We start from the raw sequence: 16662 nt of genomic DNA, 5'->3' as shown, positions 1-16662 counted from the left end.
CTTCTTTCCAAGGCCTCGGAAACTGCCAGCTGCACAGACACTCGTCGAACAGCTCCCGAAGCCTTACACCTAGGAATTCCAGGGCGTCGCACAAAACACGCCCTGGAACCCCGTCCGGACCCGGCGCCGTGTTCTTGGCCCTCAGACGACTGAGAGCCATCTCCATCTCCCGCTCCGTGATCAGTGGTGGAGCCACTGCGTCTTCGATCACGGAGCGGGGAGCCATCTGCGGAGGGACATGCTCGCCTGGATGGGGAAAGAGTTCCCCAACCAGGCGTAGGAGGAGTTCCGGTGTCATCGTCTCGGTAACGGGGGCGCCTTGATTGCGGAATTTCCCGCGTACACCGCGGTACGGGCGCCCCCACGGATTTCGATTGAGACCCGCTAGAAGCTCCTCCCTGGCCTTTTCCTTGGCCTTGCTTATCGCCAGCTGCAGATCTTTTTTCAACTGACGATAAGCGTCCAGCATCCGTCCCTCCAGTTCCATGTCGAGACCGTTGCGCCTTCGACATCGGACGTAGGCCCTTCGCGCCCGGCAGCACGTCGCCCGCAGGTCGGCGATTTCGGGCGACCACCAATAGACGTGCCGGCGCGGAACCCTGCGCCGGGTCCGAGGCATGGCCGCATCGCAGACCTCCTTGAGGGAACTGCGCATGCAGCCCGCCAGCTCCTCAGCGCTGGCGCCCTCCCTCCTCCCCGCGGAACCCCATCGTTGCACAATGGCGGCCCCCCTTGACCAGCTCTCGATCGACCTGGCCGAGAGACCACCTCGGCAGCGTGGTCGGTACCCTCTGGGGTTCCGCCGGCCTGCGAGAGGTGGAGATCTCGAATCGGATGTATCGGTGATCCGATAGGGTCTCCACCTCCTCCTCCACTCTCCAATCGACCACTCTGCGTGCTATTGGAGGGGTGGCGAACGAGACGTCCACCACGGAACCCCCCTGATGGCGCACGCAGGTTTGAACCTGCCCCCTGTTGAAAAGGGACAGGTCGGAGAGCAGGGCCCACACCTGGACGGCCCTCCCTCGCGGGTTCGTGACGGGGTTGCCCCAGGCACGCGACTTCGCGTTGAGGTCTCCGAGAACCATTATCGGTTTCGGCGACTGCCTGGCCACCGCAGCTCTGACTAAGCCGAGATATGTCTCGAACTCAACCAGGCTGCGGTTAGGGGAGAAGTACGTACCGACGACGACGTATTCCCCCCACCCCACCACTACGTAGCCCGAGCCCCTCTCGATGAGTGAGAGGGGGGGCCCCGTTCCGCTTCTCGTGAGGACCACCACGGTGTCGTCCGAGTCCCCAAGCCAATGAGGCAGGGGAGGGACGAAATAGGGCTCACAGGCCACCGCCAGGTCTACCTGCCACTCCGCCATCGACTGCAGCAGCAGGTCCTGCGCTCCGGCGGCGTGGTTTACATTCGCTTGGAGGAAACTCAGTTGTCCGTGCATTTTTTGGTTCGTTGAGCTTCCTCCGATGCCTGACGGCTACATTCACTTGCGGCGGTCCTGGTTCCTTGGACCGACTTGCCTTTCGTGTGGGGAGGGTTGCAGTCCTTTCCACCCATCGAATGCCCTGAGGGCCTTCCAGCCTCTGCACAAACTGCGCAATGAGCTGCTGCAAAGCACGTCGGTGCCAGGTGTCCTGCACCTCCACACCTGTAGCACAGCGAACTCCTGTCGACTTTTGACGGGCAGAGGGCTCTCGTGTGCCCGAGACCAAAGCACCGAAAACAGCGAAGAGGTTGCTGCTCCAGGACCCTGACCCTAGCAGAGCTCCATCCCACTAGGAGCCTTCCGTTGGTGGCCAGGGTCTTAGCCGCCACCGTTGGGCACTTCACAGTAGCCATGCCCACTCCCGCAGGACCAATGCCGACAGTCCCGACCCGGACAGAGTCAACTTGGCAATTACCAACCCTGGCTATGGCTGCGGCCAGCTTGGTCTTTGTGACGGAGTCGTCCAGCCCCGTGATCCTCAACTCAGTCATCCTCACTGGTAGAACGACGTTGGCCACTCCATCCAAGGCGACGCGGAGCTTATCGGCCAGACGCCCAGCCTGCTCCTGGCTTTGCGACTTGGGCAGCTCCAGGACCCTAGCGCCGGTGGCAGCGCGGCGAATTTTTATGCCCTCCCCAATGCCTAGCTGCGCCAGGTCAACGCTTTGCTCGGCCTTTTCTAGCGCCTGAGCGTACGTCACTCCCTTCACCTCTGCCTCAGGCTGCAGCGAGATGATTACGGCCGCGGTGCGGGGCATGGATATTTTGCCCTTCTTCGGAGCTACCGTCGGGGTGGTTGTGGGTTTGCTGGCGACTGGTGGGGAAGGTTTCTTCTTTTTCCCTTTTCGGACAACAGTGGCCCAACTTTCTTCCTGTCCCGTACCAGCCTGGGCTGAAGGGGCGGGCGTTCTAGCTGGTGGTGGTACCGTTGCAGCTGAAGTTGTCCTGCTACTTTTGGCCTGCTTCTGCTTTTTAGGAGCAGAAGCCGTGAGTGGCGACGAGGGTCTCGGTGCGTCCAGCTCTTCAGTTGCAGCTGGTGGGCTGCTTACTCTAGGGGGAGGGAGTCTGGCGTCCAGCATCGCACCGATCGAGATCGTGATGAACTCTCTCAGTTCATCAATAATTTCAACGCTGGATGGCGTGGCCGTAGAAGGCCCACTCAAAGCCGTCATGGCCGCCCTCATGTCGGCAAACTCCCTCCTGTGAGCCTTCAGTTCCTCTTTGAGGTTTTCGACCTCCCGGCGAAGGCGACTATTGTCCGCCTGCAGACGCCGTGTCTCTTCTGCCTCGGTGCGAGAAGAGAGGACCTCGACTATCGCCTGTAGGGCGGCCGCAGATTCCTTGAGGCTTTTAATATAGCCGAACTTGAGGTTGCCCGACTTTTTAGCAACTGTGAGGATAGCGGCTACGTTGCGCGCCGCCTCCGCCTGCAATTCATCCGCTCCGAGCGTCGCCGGGTCTGCCATGTTGTTTGTCACCGACGATGACGGCACTACTGCGTCCTTTCCTTCCGTTGGTGCCTTTTTAAAGGCACGGCTACGGAGGGCCCTCTCGAAGGCAACTTCCCGTTCCTCCTCCTCCTTTCGCTTTAATTCGGCCCGAGCCCGGGTGAGGCCGTTATCTTTATTTTTGCCACGGCGGTGGGCAACGGGTCTTGCCGTCTTTCCTCCTTCGCTTCCGGTGTCGGAGTCGTCGGTCTCCAGCGATCGATGTTTTCCGACAGAGGCCTCTGATGCGGTCTCCATCTCCGAATCCATCCAAGTCTACCAAATCTAGTCAGACAAGATTATCCCACACGACAGGTACGATCCATAGGTTCTGATAATGTTATGTCATCTTTGTGTGAGATTCATCCGCGTGAGAAGAAAATGACTATATTAAAAAATCAAAGTTAGCCTAATGTGCAACCGAAACGAGCGTTAGATTTGGGAAAATTGGAACAAAATTTTATAAATCCCTGTACAAGGTCATCTGAATTGATATACCAAATGACAACTGGGAGGGTGTGGGGGGCTTTTTTCCGATTTCCCGAGTGGAAATCGAGAAAACGAGTACGGGGCGATGATCTGGGGGTGGTTCCGAGTAGGATTCACGAAAAAAAGCGGTCAAAATCGAACAAAATTTTTATATGAAAATATTTAATACTACGTAACGGGTAGGACTTAGCGAAATTATTATAGAAAAATTTAAAAGTAAAAAAGTGAAAAAAATATGAAATTAAACGATTAAATTAGTTAATATAAACAAAAATAAGACGAAAATGTGTAGTGAGAAAATGCGATATCTCTAATATTTTAGAAAATAGCAAGCCTGTCAAGCATTCACGTCACTTGCCTCAAGTTTTATATACAGACATAGTGCAATAGAAGTGACATTCGTGTACAACGCTACTGTTTTATCAAGAGGAATAGTGGCTGGTATTGGAATCCTTCCTGTGATAGTAAGGTCTGCAGGGAAGATTGCCTGAAATTGAAGATTCGGACAAGCAGATTACAAATAAGATTTGTCCATTTATTTTAATTTTTGTATAGTTTAACGATGTCTTCGGTCGCTGATATTCTGGCTAACCAGCAGCGTCTATCGTCTATCTGACCGTGTACACGAATTTTAAGAAAAATAGTGCAAGTCGGAAGATGGCTGAATACATTAAGAAGAGGCTGGATATACTTGATAGCTACTGGTTCGAGTATGAGGTTAACTTTACGAGACTATCGTAATAATGTTGTTGGAGATTCCTTAAGTTAAGAGTGGGATTACGGTGACGACTGCTATATAAGCAGCTGAATACCAGCGCCTCTTTCCCTTCGATTTGCATTTGTCGGGCGAGATAGACGTGTGTCGTAATATACGTTTTGTCATATAATTATCGATTGTTGTTTTAATTTTTAACCGACTTCAAAAAAAGGAGGAGGTTCTCAATTCGTCGGGGCATTTTTTTTTATTATTTTTTATGTATGTTACCGAATTACTCGAAGATGGCTGGGCCGATTTTGACAATTCTTTTTTTGTTTGAAAGGGCATGTTTTACAGGTGGTCCCATTGTCAGGAGATCAGGATCTGATGATGGGATCCTGGAGAAATCGAGGGAACTCCTCAAATTTTATAGGCACACCTATAGTGATTTCGGTTTTATTCAAAGTGCCTTGGTTATATGCTCACGAAAAGTGACATTTGATGAAGTGGAACTGATGATGAAGACCACAACTAGTAATCAGAACCTATTAGTAAGTAACTATTTTACGGGCTTAGTTCTATTTCTTTAAGATAGTCGTCAAGCAATTGATGTTAGTAAACATGCCTATGATGAAGTCTAACTGATGGTGGACTACCAGGAGAACTCCTCAATGATTAACGGCATTAAAGTGAATGACAAACACTACCAATTGTAATTATAAATAACAAAACAACACTGAAAAGCAGTAAATAAATTTTTATAAATAAAAAAAAACCGCCTTCAAAAATTAACTAAAAAGAAAAAAATAATCAGTTACATCCATATCCAATTTACGATTTTTTAATCACCTTTTGAAGGCGGTGCCAACAAAGTAAATAAATTCCTATATTGAAATCATTTAATTTGTATCGATAGTAAGGTTTGTCTAATGGTGTCATCTATACGATAAATAGATTTAGTTTTTGTATGTATGTATTATGTACCTATATGCATATATAGCAATGTTGGCACCGACTTTGAGAGGTGATTAAAAAATCGTAAATTGGATATGGATGTAACTGATTATTTTTTTCTTTTTAGTTAATTTTTGAAGGCGGTTTTTTTTTATTTATAAAAATTTTTAAAGAATTTGTTTCATTTATTTTCAAATAATTGTTTATGTTGTAATTGTAAATTTAAGTTTTAGGTAATAAATTGTATTTATTACCTATATACTTAAAAAATTAAAACCACTTCTGATTTCTAATAATATAATATATCGTAATAATAAAGCTGCTCTACAATCTTCAAATGTGGATAGTAAGACCGTGGACATGCTTAAAAAACAAAATAGCCACTTCAAGGCCTTTCACCGGACAGTAGAAGGTATACAGTTAGATGTAGTAAGTGAAAGATGGGAGTTGGAAGATCTGCTTCGCACCGTCCAGTCCCGTTGGGCTACTATCGACCCATTACACTGGGAGCTTGACAGCGAGCTGGACGGATCTAACGAAGAGTATGAGCGTCCTTTTTTGGCATACGAGAGTAAATACCAGGCCGTCAAGAAGGCCATTAATAAGAAAATTTGGTCAGTAACGCACATGGAAAAGTCCACGCAGCACGCAGTTAGAAATTCCTCCGTTCAGCGGAAACTACAATAACAGGGTCTCATTCAAAGATTTAGTCAATGAAACAATTCATAAGAATAATACTATGTCAAATGCTCAGAAAATGCAGTACCTCAAGTTCAAGGTAAGGGATAACGCTGAGAGATTTATCCAACATTTAAATGTTAGCTTAGATAATTATATTGTCTGTTGCGATATGTTAAACCAGAGATATAACAACAATAAGCTAATTTTTCAATCACATATGAACCTCCCAGTAATGCCACAGCAATCAGTCGCTTTAATTAAACGAATGCGTGACACAACACAAGAATGCCTTAATGCAATAAAAAATTTAGAGGTTGACATTAGTTCCTGGAAAATAAGATACCACATCGTATATATATTATATTGAATTTGTCAAAAATCCATGTGACTTGGCATCTCTCAAAGAATTTCCACAATATTTAGAAGCTAAATTTACGTCATTAGAGTCCTCACATAGGAAACATTCTTAAACATCATTAACCAGTAATAAAGTAATTTCTCTAGTTCTCAACAATAAAAGTAATTTGAACTCAAAATTGAAGTGTCCATTGTGTTGTAGTAATGATCATGGAATTTATTATTGCCAACAATTTTTAAAAATGCCACCAAGCAATAGGCTCGAAACTGTAACTAAATTAAATTTATGTATAAGTTGTTTATTAAGTCATCAAGAAAAGCAATGCCAATCAAATAAATTTGTCGCGAATGAAATAAGGCTAAGGGATATAAGGGGGCGCAAACTACACCTTAGTGCCCCAAGCCAACCTCACCTGCCCGTGGTGCATCCTGCCGACAAGCAAACGAGGCTCTGGCGACCGACTGATGGCGGTATAACCATCAACAAAATAGGCGTAGCTAAATACCCCAGGCCGATGACGGGCAGCAGCGTCACTGGTGCGAGTAGCTACTTTCTGCGATCGCCAACCCGCCTGCCCAGCGTGGCGATTATGGGCAATATTCTCCACATGCAGCACTCACGCAAACCACGGCCCCCAGTTCTCGGCAGCCCCGCTATTCCTCGTCATTGTGACGACGATGGTTACGGCGGGACCATGGATGTTGGTAGGAATTACCGGGCTACGGGAGGCCACCACAACCGACTGACCCTGGTGACGTACAACGGACGCACGCTACGGCTTGATTCGCATCTAGCACAACTTGTGCCCAACTTCCACAGTTGGGAAAATTAGGTGGCACATATTAGGGTTATGTGAAGTCTGTAGAGAGGGAGAGGACACCGTAACCCTCGAATCGGACCACCTAATGTACTTCCGAGAGGGAGACCAACAATCCCTAGATGGCGTTGGGTTTCTGGTTAATAAGTCCCTGGCTGACAACGTGGTGGAATTCTCCAGTGTGTCAAACAGGGTTGCGTACCTCATAATAAAGCTCACCGAGAGGTACAGCCTCAAGGTGGTGCAAGCGTACGCACCGACCTCGACACACTCGGACGATAAAGTGGAAGAATTGTTCGATAACATATCGAGGGCCCTCCACTTCACCACGAAAAACCACTACAACGTTGTCATGGGGGACTTTAACGCTTAAGTGGGAGTACAGAATTGCAACAAATCGGTAGTAGAACCCCATGGATTTGGAAGCAGGAATAATAGGGGGCAAATGCTTGTTAACTTCCTCGAACAGAAGGGGCTCTTCTTGATGAATTGCTTCTTCAAGAAGCAGCCGCAAAGGAAGTGGACGTGGCAAAGCCCCGACACTATGACAAAAAATGAGATCGACTTCATAATGACGGACAAGAGGCACATATTCAGAGACGTCTCAGTGATAAACAGGTTCAATACCGGTAGTGATCACCGGCTTCTTCGAGGCTCTCTGAATATCAATTTTAAGGCCGAGCGCGTCCATCTGATGAAGTCCACGCTCCGACCAAAGCTGCTCCAAACCATTGCGGGATCTGAAACATTCCAGTCAATCCTGGAGAACCGATTCGCTACCGTGGAAACCACAACAGACGTAAACCAGAACCTTGAAAATGTAGTTCGAATTCTCAGGGAAGAAAAATCAGTGATAATCATTGTATATATATATATATATATATTTTTTTTTTTTTTTTTTTTTTTTTTTTCGTGGGTAGGCGCGATAGAGTACACACATTAAAAAATAGTCTCGTTTTTAAATAATATTTAATATTTCATTTACTAGTTTACACAATTCTAAATAACTTATATAAAATATTTGCCACATCACTACCACTAATTTTTGGAACAAGTATAATGGATCAGCTCCAGAAATCGATCGAGCAGCTAGCTACAATGTTCACAGCTCAAATGAATGAGTTCCAGAGGGAAGTTCGGGCATCTATTCCTGCAGCTAGTCCGTCATCTAATATAAATGCGCAATTTAGTGCATTCAGAACTTTTGTGATGACGGCGCTGGAGAACTTGCAGGTGCAGCTTCAGATTCTCTCCAGGCAGCAAGAGGACATGGAAGTTCGATCCAGAAGAAACATCTTGCTTTTTCACGGTGTGCCCCAGGTCAACAATGAAGATCCAGCTGAGATTGTGTGCAAGATATTGAATGAGCGGCTATCCTTGGCAGAAGTCACAGTCAGCAATATCAAGAGGTGCCATCGCTTGGGTCGTTCAAATAATAGTGACAAGCATCGTGCCATCTGCGTTAAATTCTTTGATCAGGGGCTCCGCAACAAGATATGGTACGGCAAATCCAAATTAAAGGGCAGCGGTATCACACACAGCGGCCGGCACGAAGCATTTGTTGCGGCTCGTAAACGGTTCGGGGTATCACGCAGCTGGACGAAAGACGGCTGTGTTGTTGTGGTCGGTCCTGACGGTAAGCACCATCGTGTCGTCACAGTGGCTGAAGTCAACGCTATTCCGGAGGTGGTTGGCAGCGTCAACAGTGCAGGTGACGCCGTGTCAGCCGAACCGGCATCCTTCACGCAGGTGGGAGTACGGAAGCAGACCTCAGTGGCTTCGATTACCCCGAAACCAAGTGTTAGGCCCAGAAAGCCCTACAGAAAATAGTTACATTTTACCTTTCACTTGTGTAATCTCTGTTATAAGTCTCATACTGATTAACTTCCTAGCTATTAATGTTATAACAGTATATCAATCCTTCGTTTTACTTTACTTTTTAAAAAATCAACACTGCGACTATATCACTAAGGTTGATGTTTGATTATTTGCAATAGTAATCGCATTATCAACGAGCGACGCGGGTTCACTTTTACACGTCTTATTTGCAACTGTTTATCTAATATTTCTAATTACCGCCGCAGGCCTCGTAGATATATTGCTTTGTTTAATTATAATGTTATTTTTTACTTAGCTAAGGATTTAATATTATCATATGTTTTACTTTAGTTTTACCTCTTTTGTTTATCAATTATTTCTTAAGATATGTTCTAACTAAACTAATAAGGTACAAAAACACCATTTGATTCATTTTTAATTGTTATTCTTGTTTTTTTTTTTCTTTTTACTTTTACAACTTTTATTTTTTAAACAATTATTTTTGAACTACGTTTTGTTATACTTTTGGTCTCTTTCATGCCGCCGGTGGATATCGGGCACAATAACAGTAAATTAAGTAAACTAGTTTTACGTTTAAGTTAATTTTAAAATTATAATTATTAGTTTTTTATTTATTTATTTTTATATACATACATATATATTTTAATTATTCTAACTTTTATTTTTTTATTTTATTGTTATATATTTATAATTACAATGTCTTCAGATTGTAGTATTCTTAGTGATACTTTTCTTTCGGTATATTCGGGTGATGAGTCATTGAGTGACTTAAGTCTTCAAAGTGCTATTTCTTCCCTTCAACGCCAATCTTAATTCTCTCTTTTCTGATTGTGTGAAAAATCTTAACGTAGTACACATAAATGCCCAAAGTATTCCAGCCCATTATCCTGACATGCTTGCCTCTTTTGAGTCCCGTGATATTCATGCGATTTTAGTATCGGAATCATGGCTTAAGCCCTGTTTACCGTCTACTTCGTATTCTTTGCCAGGGTTCCATCTCATTCGTAATGATCGAAGCAACAGGACGGGTGGTGGTGTGGCGATCTATCTTAGATCCTACATTCCTTTTAAAATTGTAAGTTCGTCATGTCAGCCAACTCCTGGGGGCTTAGACAAAGTAACATTTAAAAAACGATAGCGAAGTTAGAAAAGAACAAAATGTATGGGATTGACATAAGCCGCGCTAAGTCACGTGGTCAATCGACATCGCTATCGCAAATTGGTAGACAATGTTAAAATTCATTACGAAACCATAGATTAGCGAACTGTTATCGAACGTTATCCACGTCGTTACCATACAAATGCGTAGACAAGTAGCACTTTTTTTGTTCGCCTTCGTTGCGATCGCGGTTGTCAAAAAAGTTATCGAAGCGAATACAAAGATGCTGTAGATATCGAAACAACATGGCCGATTTCATTCGACAGCTATTATTTTAACTCGTAAAAAAAATGCATTCATTACGTTTATTGTGGGCTGCACATAATGAAAATACATGGCAGAGGCGCCAAAGGCGATCAACGTTAAGAAAAGATATGGAAACAATTGAGGAAATGCCAGAGTTGTTGTTCATGCAACATTTCAGGCTAAACAAAGCCACATACCGTAAATTATGTGACGATCTAAGGTATCGTGCTAGATTAAAAGGATCCGCTGAAATTTCCCTGGAAATAAAGGTAAACAATTTATATGTATATATATATATATATATATATATATATATGTGTGTGTGTTTTATGGAAGCAATTAGGTGCTTGTGAGTACAATTTTGTTGATTGCTGTACTTAAATAAACTCACCGAAATTAACATCCTAGCATAAACGTTTGTTGGTTACAATAACTACCTGCCACACAATACTATGTACACAATACTACCAAACTAAGTAAGTAGAACTTACTTAAGTATTATTGTAACTTTCAGGTCTTGTGTGCCCTTAGCTTCTTAGCTACAGGGTCCTACCAAAAAATTGTGGGGATAGGCCATCATTTGACACAGCGTACAACAAGCCGTTGTATCAGGGAAGTTGTCAACGCGCTGAATCATAAATGGATGGTCAGCAGGTGGATAGTATTTCCACAAACACCCCAAGAAAGATCATTTATCAAAGAGAAGTATGTAATAATATAAATATATACTTATATAAAAAAATAATTGGAAGCTTTCCTGAAGCTGAAGATTATGTATAAAATTACTACCTAGCTACTTGTTTGTATTTATTGTTTATTGTCAACTGATTTACAGATATCTAAGAAAACATAATCTGCCTGGAGTGATAGGGTGCATTGACTGCACCCATATTGCAATTGTCAGACCAAATGAGGAAGAACATATTTTTTTTAATAGAAAAGGATACCATTCCTTAAATGTTCAAATGGTAAGTAGCTAGAAAAATTCTATTCATATGAAGAATATAAAAAGTGTAAAAATATAATTATGTAACTATGTTTCTCACTATTTATTATTAACTCTTTCATGCAATTATTTTGTCAAAATCAAGTCTGTGAAAACCAAGTAATATTGATATATATTGTACCTACCTACTTAGTTTTATATTATTTTCAGGTATGTGATTATGACCTTAAAATCATAAACGTAAACTCCAAGTTTGGTGGAGCAACGCATGACTCTCACATATGGTCTACAAGTCAAGTGGGGACATATATGCAAGAGCTTCATGGTAATGGGGAACAGGTTTGGTTATTAGGTAAGACATTGACCCTGGAACTGGAGTATGTACTCAATTATCCTTTAATTAAGAATTAATATTTTTAGGTGATTCTGGATATCCGCAACGGCCCTGGCTAATGACGCCTATATTAAACGCTGAACCAGGATCCCAGGAAGAGGAGTACACTCGGCGTCATGTCCAAGCCAGGTCTCGTATTGAGCGCTGTTTCGGACTACTTAAGGCACGTTGGAGGTGTCTGCTTCGACACAGAGTTCTTCATTATCACCCTGACATGGCTAGCAAAATTACCAATGCATGTTGTGTGCTACACAATATTGCAGTAGCTGCTAGGATACCACCTCCCAGTGATATGCCAGTCAATGGTCTTGAAGATAATGAAGACCATTCTATGCAACAAAGCACCACCGACGGAAATGAGTTAATTCGAGGCAGGGCTATACGCAATGTTTTGGTTAGAAGAATGTAGCTATTTTAAATATATATTATAACATTTTGAATAAAACTATATTATTGATTAGTATATTTTAATTAACAATCAACCTTATAAATTTTTTAGACATAAATCATCCAATAAAACTAATAAATTGCTGGGCATAATCTAATACGAAAGATAGATTTATTGATTACAAATTAACTAACATAAATTGTGTCAATGTGTGACACTTACTAATTTTAACACTTAAAAAAAAAACAAGAAACAGTCTTAACAGTTGAAAAACATAGTATAACAGTCTTATCGCAGTCTTAAAATTAACGAGTAAAAATTAGTAATTAGTAACAATTCAATAATTTAACAGTCTTTGTACCTATAGGTACTCAAATAAAACAATGTATTCTAAAACAATCTATACCTATATAAAAACATTTACTTAACATTTAGTTGGTGGTAGGGCTTTGTGCAAGCTTGTCTGGGTAGGTACCACCCACTCATCAGTTATTCTACCACCAAATAACAGTACTCAGTATTGTTGTATTCCGGTCTGAAGGGTGAGTGAGCCAGTGTAGCTACAGGCACAAAGGACATAACATCTTAGTTACCAATGTTTGTGGCACATTGATGATGTAAGGAATAGTTAATATTTCTTACAGCGTCATTGTCTATGGGTGATGGTGACCACTTACCATCAGGCCCATATGCTCGTCTGCCAACTTACAACATAAAAAAACAAGGTTTGAATACTATCGCAATAGGAACAGCACCATCGCTCAACACTGAAATTGAATATTTATTCAATGTTTAGCGGTTCTGTGTTGTCCCTGCTGCGATAGTAGTCGAGGCAGGCTTGTGCTATATTTACGAGAGCCCGTAAAACATCATTTCGCTCATGATCAACTTCGAAAGCCCTCATATCACGCTCGTGCTGCAACTCTAGAGCTCTTAAGTCGCGCTCGTGTTGAAGTCTTGAGCGAGTTTCCTCCGCCTCCAGTCGTCGTGTTTCGATGGCCACAAACTCGGTCGCCGCTCTGTCAAAAGGGGTCGGTGCCTGCCTCCGGCGGCGGGCGCGCCGACGCGGGCGACCGGACGAGCCCGCAGACTGCGGCGTGTCTGGCGTACGGGGGGCAGCTGTCCGCCGCCGCCGGGGGGTACCGGGCGCTACCAGCACTACCGGTGGAGATGGTGAGGCCGGTGGAGGTGGTGGGGCCGGTGAAGAAGACGGAGCCGGTGGGGCTGGTGGAGCCGGTGGCTGTGAAGTGGAAGGTTCTAGAACAAAAAATTAGAGTTGTTTTGAAAAACATCCAGTTCTATTTTAGAGAACTGGAGGCATGAATTTAATTAAAATTACAGAATTCAATGTACCTACATAATTACAATAAAATTAATCCACTAAAAAAGACATACCATCTACAGTTTCGAAGTACTCCCTATCATCTATAGCGACGACTTCTTGTGCAGAAGATTGTGATCTCTGAAAAATATATCATTTTTTGCTATTATACCTAGGTTGATTAAAAAAGTATTACGTAGGTACAACTGCTAAAAAACCATAAAGCATAATGTAAGCATATCATATATAAAAACATTTTAATGGCAAAATGGTATAAAAACGCGAGAATGGCAGCTTTGAGGAGCCCCAAGATACTTACATAAAATCCAAGTTCTTCTATAGAAGCTTGTCCTTCCACCGCTACAATCCCCATTATTGCCAACAGCCTCTCCTCCATTGGCGACAAAGTTTGCCGGCTTGCTGACCCTCCTCCAGTCCCTCCTGCGTGTCGCCTTATACCTAATCCCTTTTTTTTTGTCTTGGACTTCCAATCTGCCCACACCTGTATTGAATATAGATCAGTTAAGTATATATTTGATAAGCACTGGGAAGATTTGAAATATTATTTGAACTTTTTGTTTATTTACTTTGACACGTTCAAGGCCACAACATCTATAGCAGTCTGAAAAGATTAAGCTGTACGATGATAATTTCAATAGAAAGGGATAAAAATCAATGGTTGTGTCCTTGAACGTGTTAATAATGCAATTTTTGCTACTGAAATTTGAAAAAAGGTTTAAAATAAATGGACCTGTATTACTGAGTTAAGGAGTTGCTAGTTAGGCTTGAGTTCCATTGGAGCTAGTTGTGTAATGGATACTTCATTATCCATTTTCTGATTTGAACTAGTTTAATAAGAGCTAAATATAGAAAGTATAGCTAATCACTGTTTCATACAATAAGTCATTCCAAGAATATTCATGGTTCTTACTTTTTTCCACTTATCTGTCGTCTTGTTCACTCCACCGCCTACAGCATTCAACATAGTCGACAGTTCTAGCCACAATCTGTCGGACTTAATTCGACCCTGTGCTCCTCCAAGAGGCCTAGACAGGTCACCATGACTGTAACATAAACAAACTTAGATTAATTAATAGTGTTCCATTGTTACGGTCGCGTCATTGTTTACATTAGATATAAAACTTGCCGGTACGGATTGGCCGCGGGGATCGGCGGCGCAAAACTTCTATATCAAATTTTTCTCTATATTGCTTAGAAAATAATCGTTTTTTGTTACAAGACATAATGTTTGATAGAGATTGTGGAGTGCATGATTTGAATAAAAATCGGTATATAGAGGGAAAATTACTTATTCTTTGTTCGTACAATCTCTTTACTACATGTTTCAATTTATGCCGTGGGTGACCAGACTAGTATTTCAACAATAAAAGTCTCTGTGTTCATTTTTCGCCGCGACTAGAACTAAACTCGTTTGATCACGGCACCAATACGCCGCGACTACCGCCGACTGATAAATGTTAATTAATTAATATAACCTGCATTTACTTACGTTTCCATATACTCAAGCAGAGTTGACAATTGCTCAGGACTTGCCCGAACTCTTGAATCCATTTTTTTAACTCTAAAAATTAACATAGAACTTCATTTTAATTTGAACTTGCGCCATCCACAAAAATCAATCATTTTTGAATGCCATTAAATTTTGGAGACTACTTTAAATAATAATACTTAATTTACTTACCACTATCAAATTAACGCAGCACCACTTCTTTTCAATTCAATTCAATTCGTAGTTTAATGGCTTTTTTAAATTTGTACACACAACTTTCAATTCAACTGACACTTTATGACACTTACAGTGACAGCTAAAATAACAGTAGTATTCGATACCATAGCCAATATTTGTTTTTTTAGCGAATAACGATTTCGCCACAACGATCGCGACAGTTGTAGTACATTGGCTAGGAAATTGCTATCGTTATCTCAGAGACGATAGCGAATTTCGGTATCTTTTCGCTACGAAGCGATGTTACTTTGTCTAAGCCCTCTGTTGATTCGGCTGAACACTTACTAGTAGAAGTTTCTCTAAGCCAGACAAAAATTTTACTTGGCGTTTTTTACAGTCCCTCTCTATTAACGAATTTCTTTTCCTCTTTCGAAGCCCTTGTAGAAACATTTGTCCCAAATTATGGTCACACCATATTAATGGGCGACTTCAACACATGTCTACTGAAGGATGACAGCAGAGCTCATAAGCTTGTATCTGTTTGCGAAGCGTGTAACATGCATATTCTTCCCCTTTCAGCGACCCACAGATATCCAAATTCCACTCCTTCTCTTCTTGACCTTATAATTGTGTCTTCTCCTGATTTCGTTTCCAAGCACGGTCAGTGTTCTGCCGATGCCTTTTCTTATCATGATTTAATTTTTCTTTCGTATAAACTGCGCCCTCCTAAAGTTAAGCCTAAGATACTTCTGCGGCGTAATTTTGCTGGAATGGATGTTGAACAACTACGTGCTGATGCGCGTAATATTGATTGGTCAGCAGTGGAGTCGGCGTCTTGTATTGAGCAAGGGGTTGATGTCTTTAGTTCGTTGCTCAATCAATTGTACGACATTCATGCGCCAATTCACCAAGTAAAGCTGAAACATCTTCCTGCACCCTGGCTAACTGAAGACATAAAAACTAGCATTCACAGAAAAAATGTTGCTAAAAGTAAATTTAAATTAAATAACTCTGACGAAAATCGTAGTAAGTATATTAAAGTTAGGAATCGCTGCAATACATTATGTAGGGATGCACAACGTCGCCACATTCATGCTTCAGTCGAGAATAGCGATTCTCACAGAGTTTGGAAATTTCTTGAGACTGTTGGAGTTGGTAAATCTTCTCATAATCCATCTGTTCTTAATATTGATACAGAACTCCTAAATCAATATTTTTCTAATCCTTCGAACTCATTTGATAGTTCAGCTAAATCACGTACTCTCAACTCACTTTCTATGACTTCAACTCCTTCTCATCCTCCTTTTGTGTTAAGTCAGTTCACTGTGTGTGATGTTAAGAAAAGCGTGCTGTCCGTCTCATCTAATGCCATTGGTACCGATAATATTAGCCGTACTATGATCATTCCTCTCCTTGATATTATCGCTCCCGTGATCACATATATTCTAAATGAATGTGTATCATGCTGTGTATTTCCTGAAGCATGGAAGAGCGCTAATATTTTACCACTGCCAAAGAAAGCTAATCCTGTTACCTTTTCTGATTTTCGTCCTATCTCTATATTACCCTTCCTGTCAAAAGTTCTTGAAAAACTAATTCACTTCCAATTAAATCTCTTCCTAAACAAGAACAACTTGCTCAATCCTTTCCAATCTGGTTTTCGCCCAGGACATAGTACGGTTACTGCCCTTATAAAAGTTACCGAT

At 42.4% G+C, this 16662-nt stretch overlaps 5 protein-coding genes across 5 annotated transcripts; 2 read left to right on the top strand and 3 right to left on the bottom strand.

Moving 5' to 3' along the window:
• Nucleotides 1-671: 671 nt before the first annotated feature.
• On the bottom strand, nt 672-1455 carry LOC124542544. The gene is made up of 2 exons (XM_047120485.1): nt 864-1455; nt 672-752 (listed from the first exon to the last, which is right to left on the bottom strand). Exons 1-2 carry the CDS (start codon nt 1446-1448, stop codon nt 672-674), a joined length of 666 nt encoding a protein of 221 aa, XP_046976441.1. The 5' UTR covers nt 1449-1455.
• A 35-nt stretch (nt 1456-1490) lies between these two features.
• LOC124542543 lies at nt 1491-3238 on the bottom strand. The gene is made up of 2 exons (XM_047120484.1): nt 1757-3238; nt 1491-1655 (listed from the first exon to the last, which is right to left on the bottom strand). Exons 1-2 carry the CDS (start codon nt 3236-3238, stop codon nt 1491-1493), a joined length of 1647 nt encoding a protein of 548 aa, XP_046976440.1.
• A 4797-nt stretch (nt 3239-8035) lies between these two features.
• LOC124542400 lies at nt 8036-8839 on the top strand. Its single transcript, XM_047120356.1, has one exon. It carries the CDS (start codon nt 8036-8038, stop codon nt 8804-8806), a length of 771 nt encoding a protein of 256 aa, XP_046976312.1. The 3' UTR covers nt 8807-8839.
• Nucleotides 8840-9924: 1085 nt separating this feature from the next.
• Nucleotides 9925-12017, top strand: LOC124542398 (putative nuclease HARBI1). The gene is made up of 5 exons (XM_047120353.1): nt 9925-10489; nt 10735-10925; nt 11056-11188; nt 11377-11518; nt 11587-12017. The coding sequence occupies exons 1-5, from the start codon at nt 10265-10267 to the stop codon at nt 11967-11969; spliced, it is 1074 nt and encodes a 357-aa protein (XP_046976309.1). The 5' UTR covers nt 9925-10264; the 3' UTR covers nt 11970-12017.
• Nucleotides 12018-12193: 176 nt separating this feature from the next.
• On the bottom strand, nt 12194-15274 carry LOC124542399 (zinc finger CCCH domain-containing protein 18-like). Its single transcript, XM_047120355.1, has 5 exons — nt 14780-15274; nt 14201-14333; nt 13589-13771; nt 13344-13410; nt 12194-13205 (listed from the first exon to the last, which is right to left on the bottom strand). Exons 1-5 carry the CDS (start codon nt 14863-14865, stop codon nt 12730-12732), a joined length of 945 nt encoding a protein of 314 aa, XP_046976311.1. The 5' UTR covers nt 14866-15274; the 3' UTR covers nt 12194-12729.
• Nucleotides 15275-16662: the final 1388 nt, after the last annotated feature.

Source organism: Vanessa cardui, chromosome W, assembly GCF_905220365.1.
Source record: "Vanessa cardui chromosome W, ilVanCard2.1, whole genome shotgun sequence".
NCBI classification, from domain to species: domain Eukaryota; kingdom Metazoa; phylum Arthropoda; class Insecta; order Lepidoptera; family Nymphalidae; genus Vanessa; species Vanessa cardui.
This window is presented reverse-complemented; position numbering and strand designations above follow the sequence as displayed.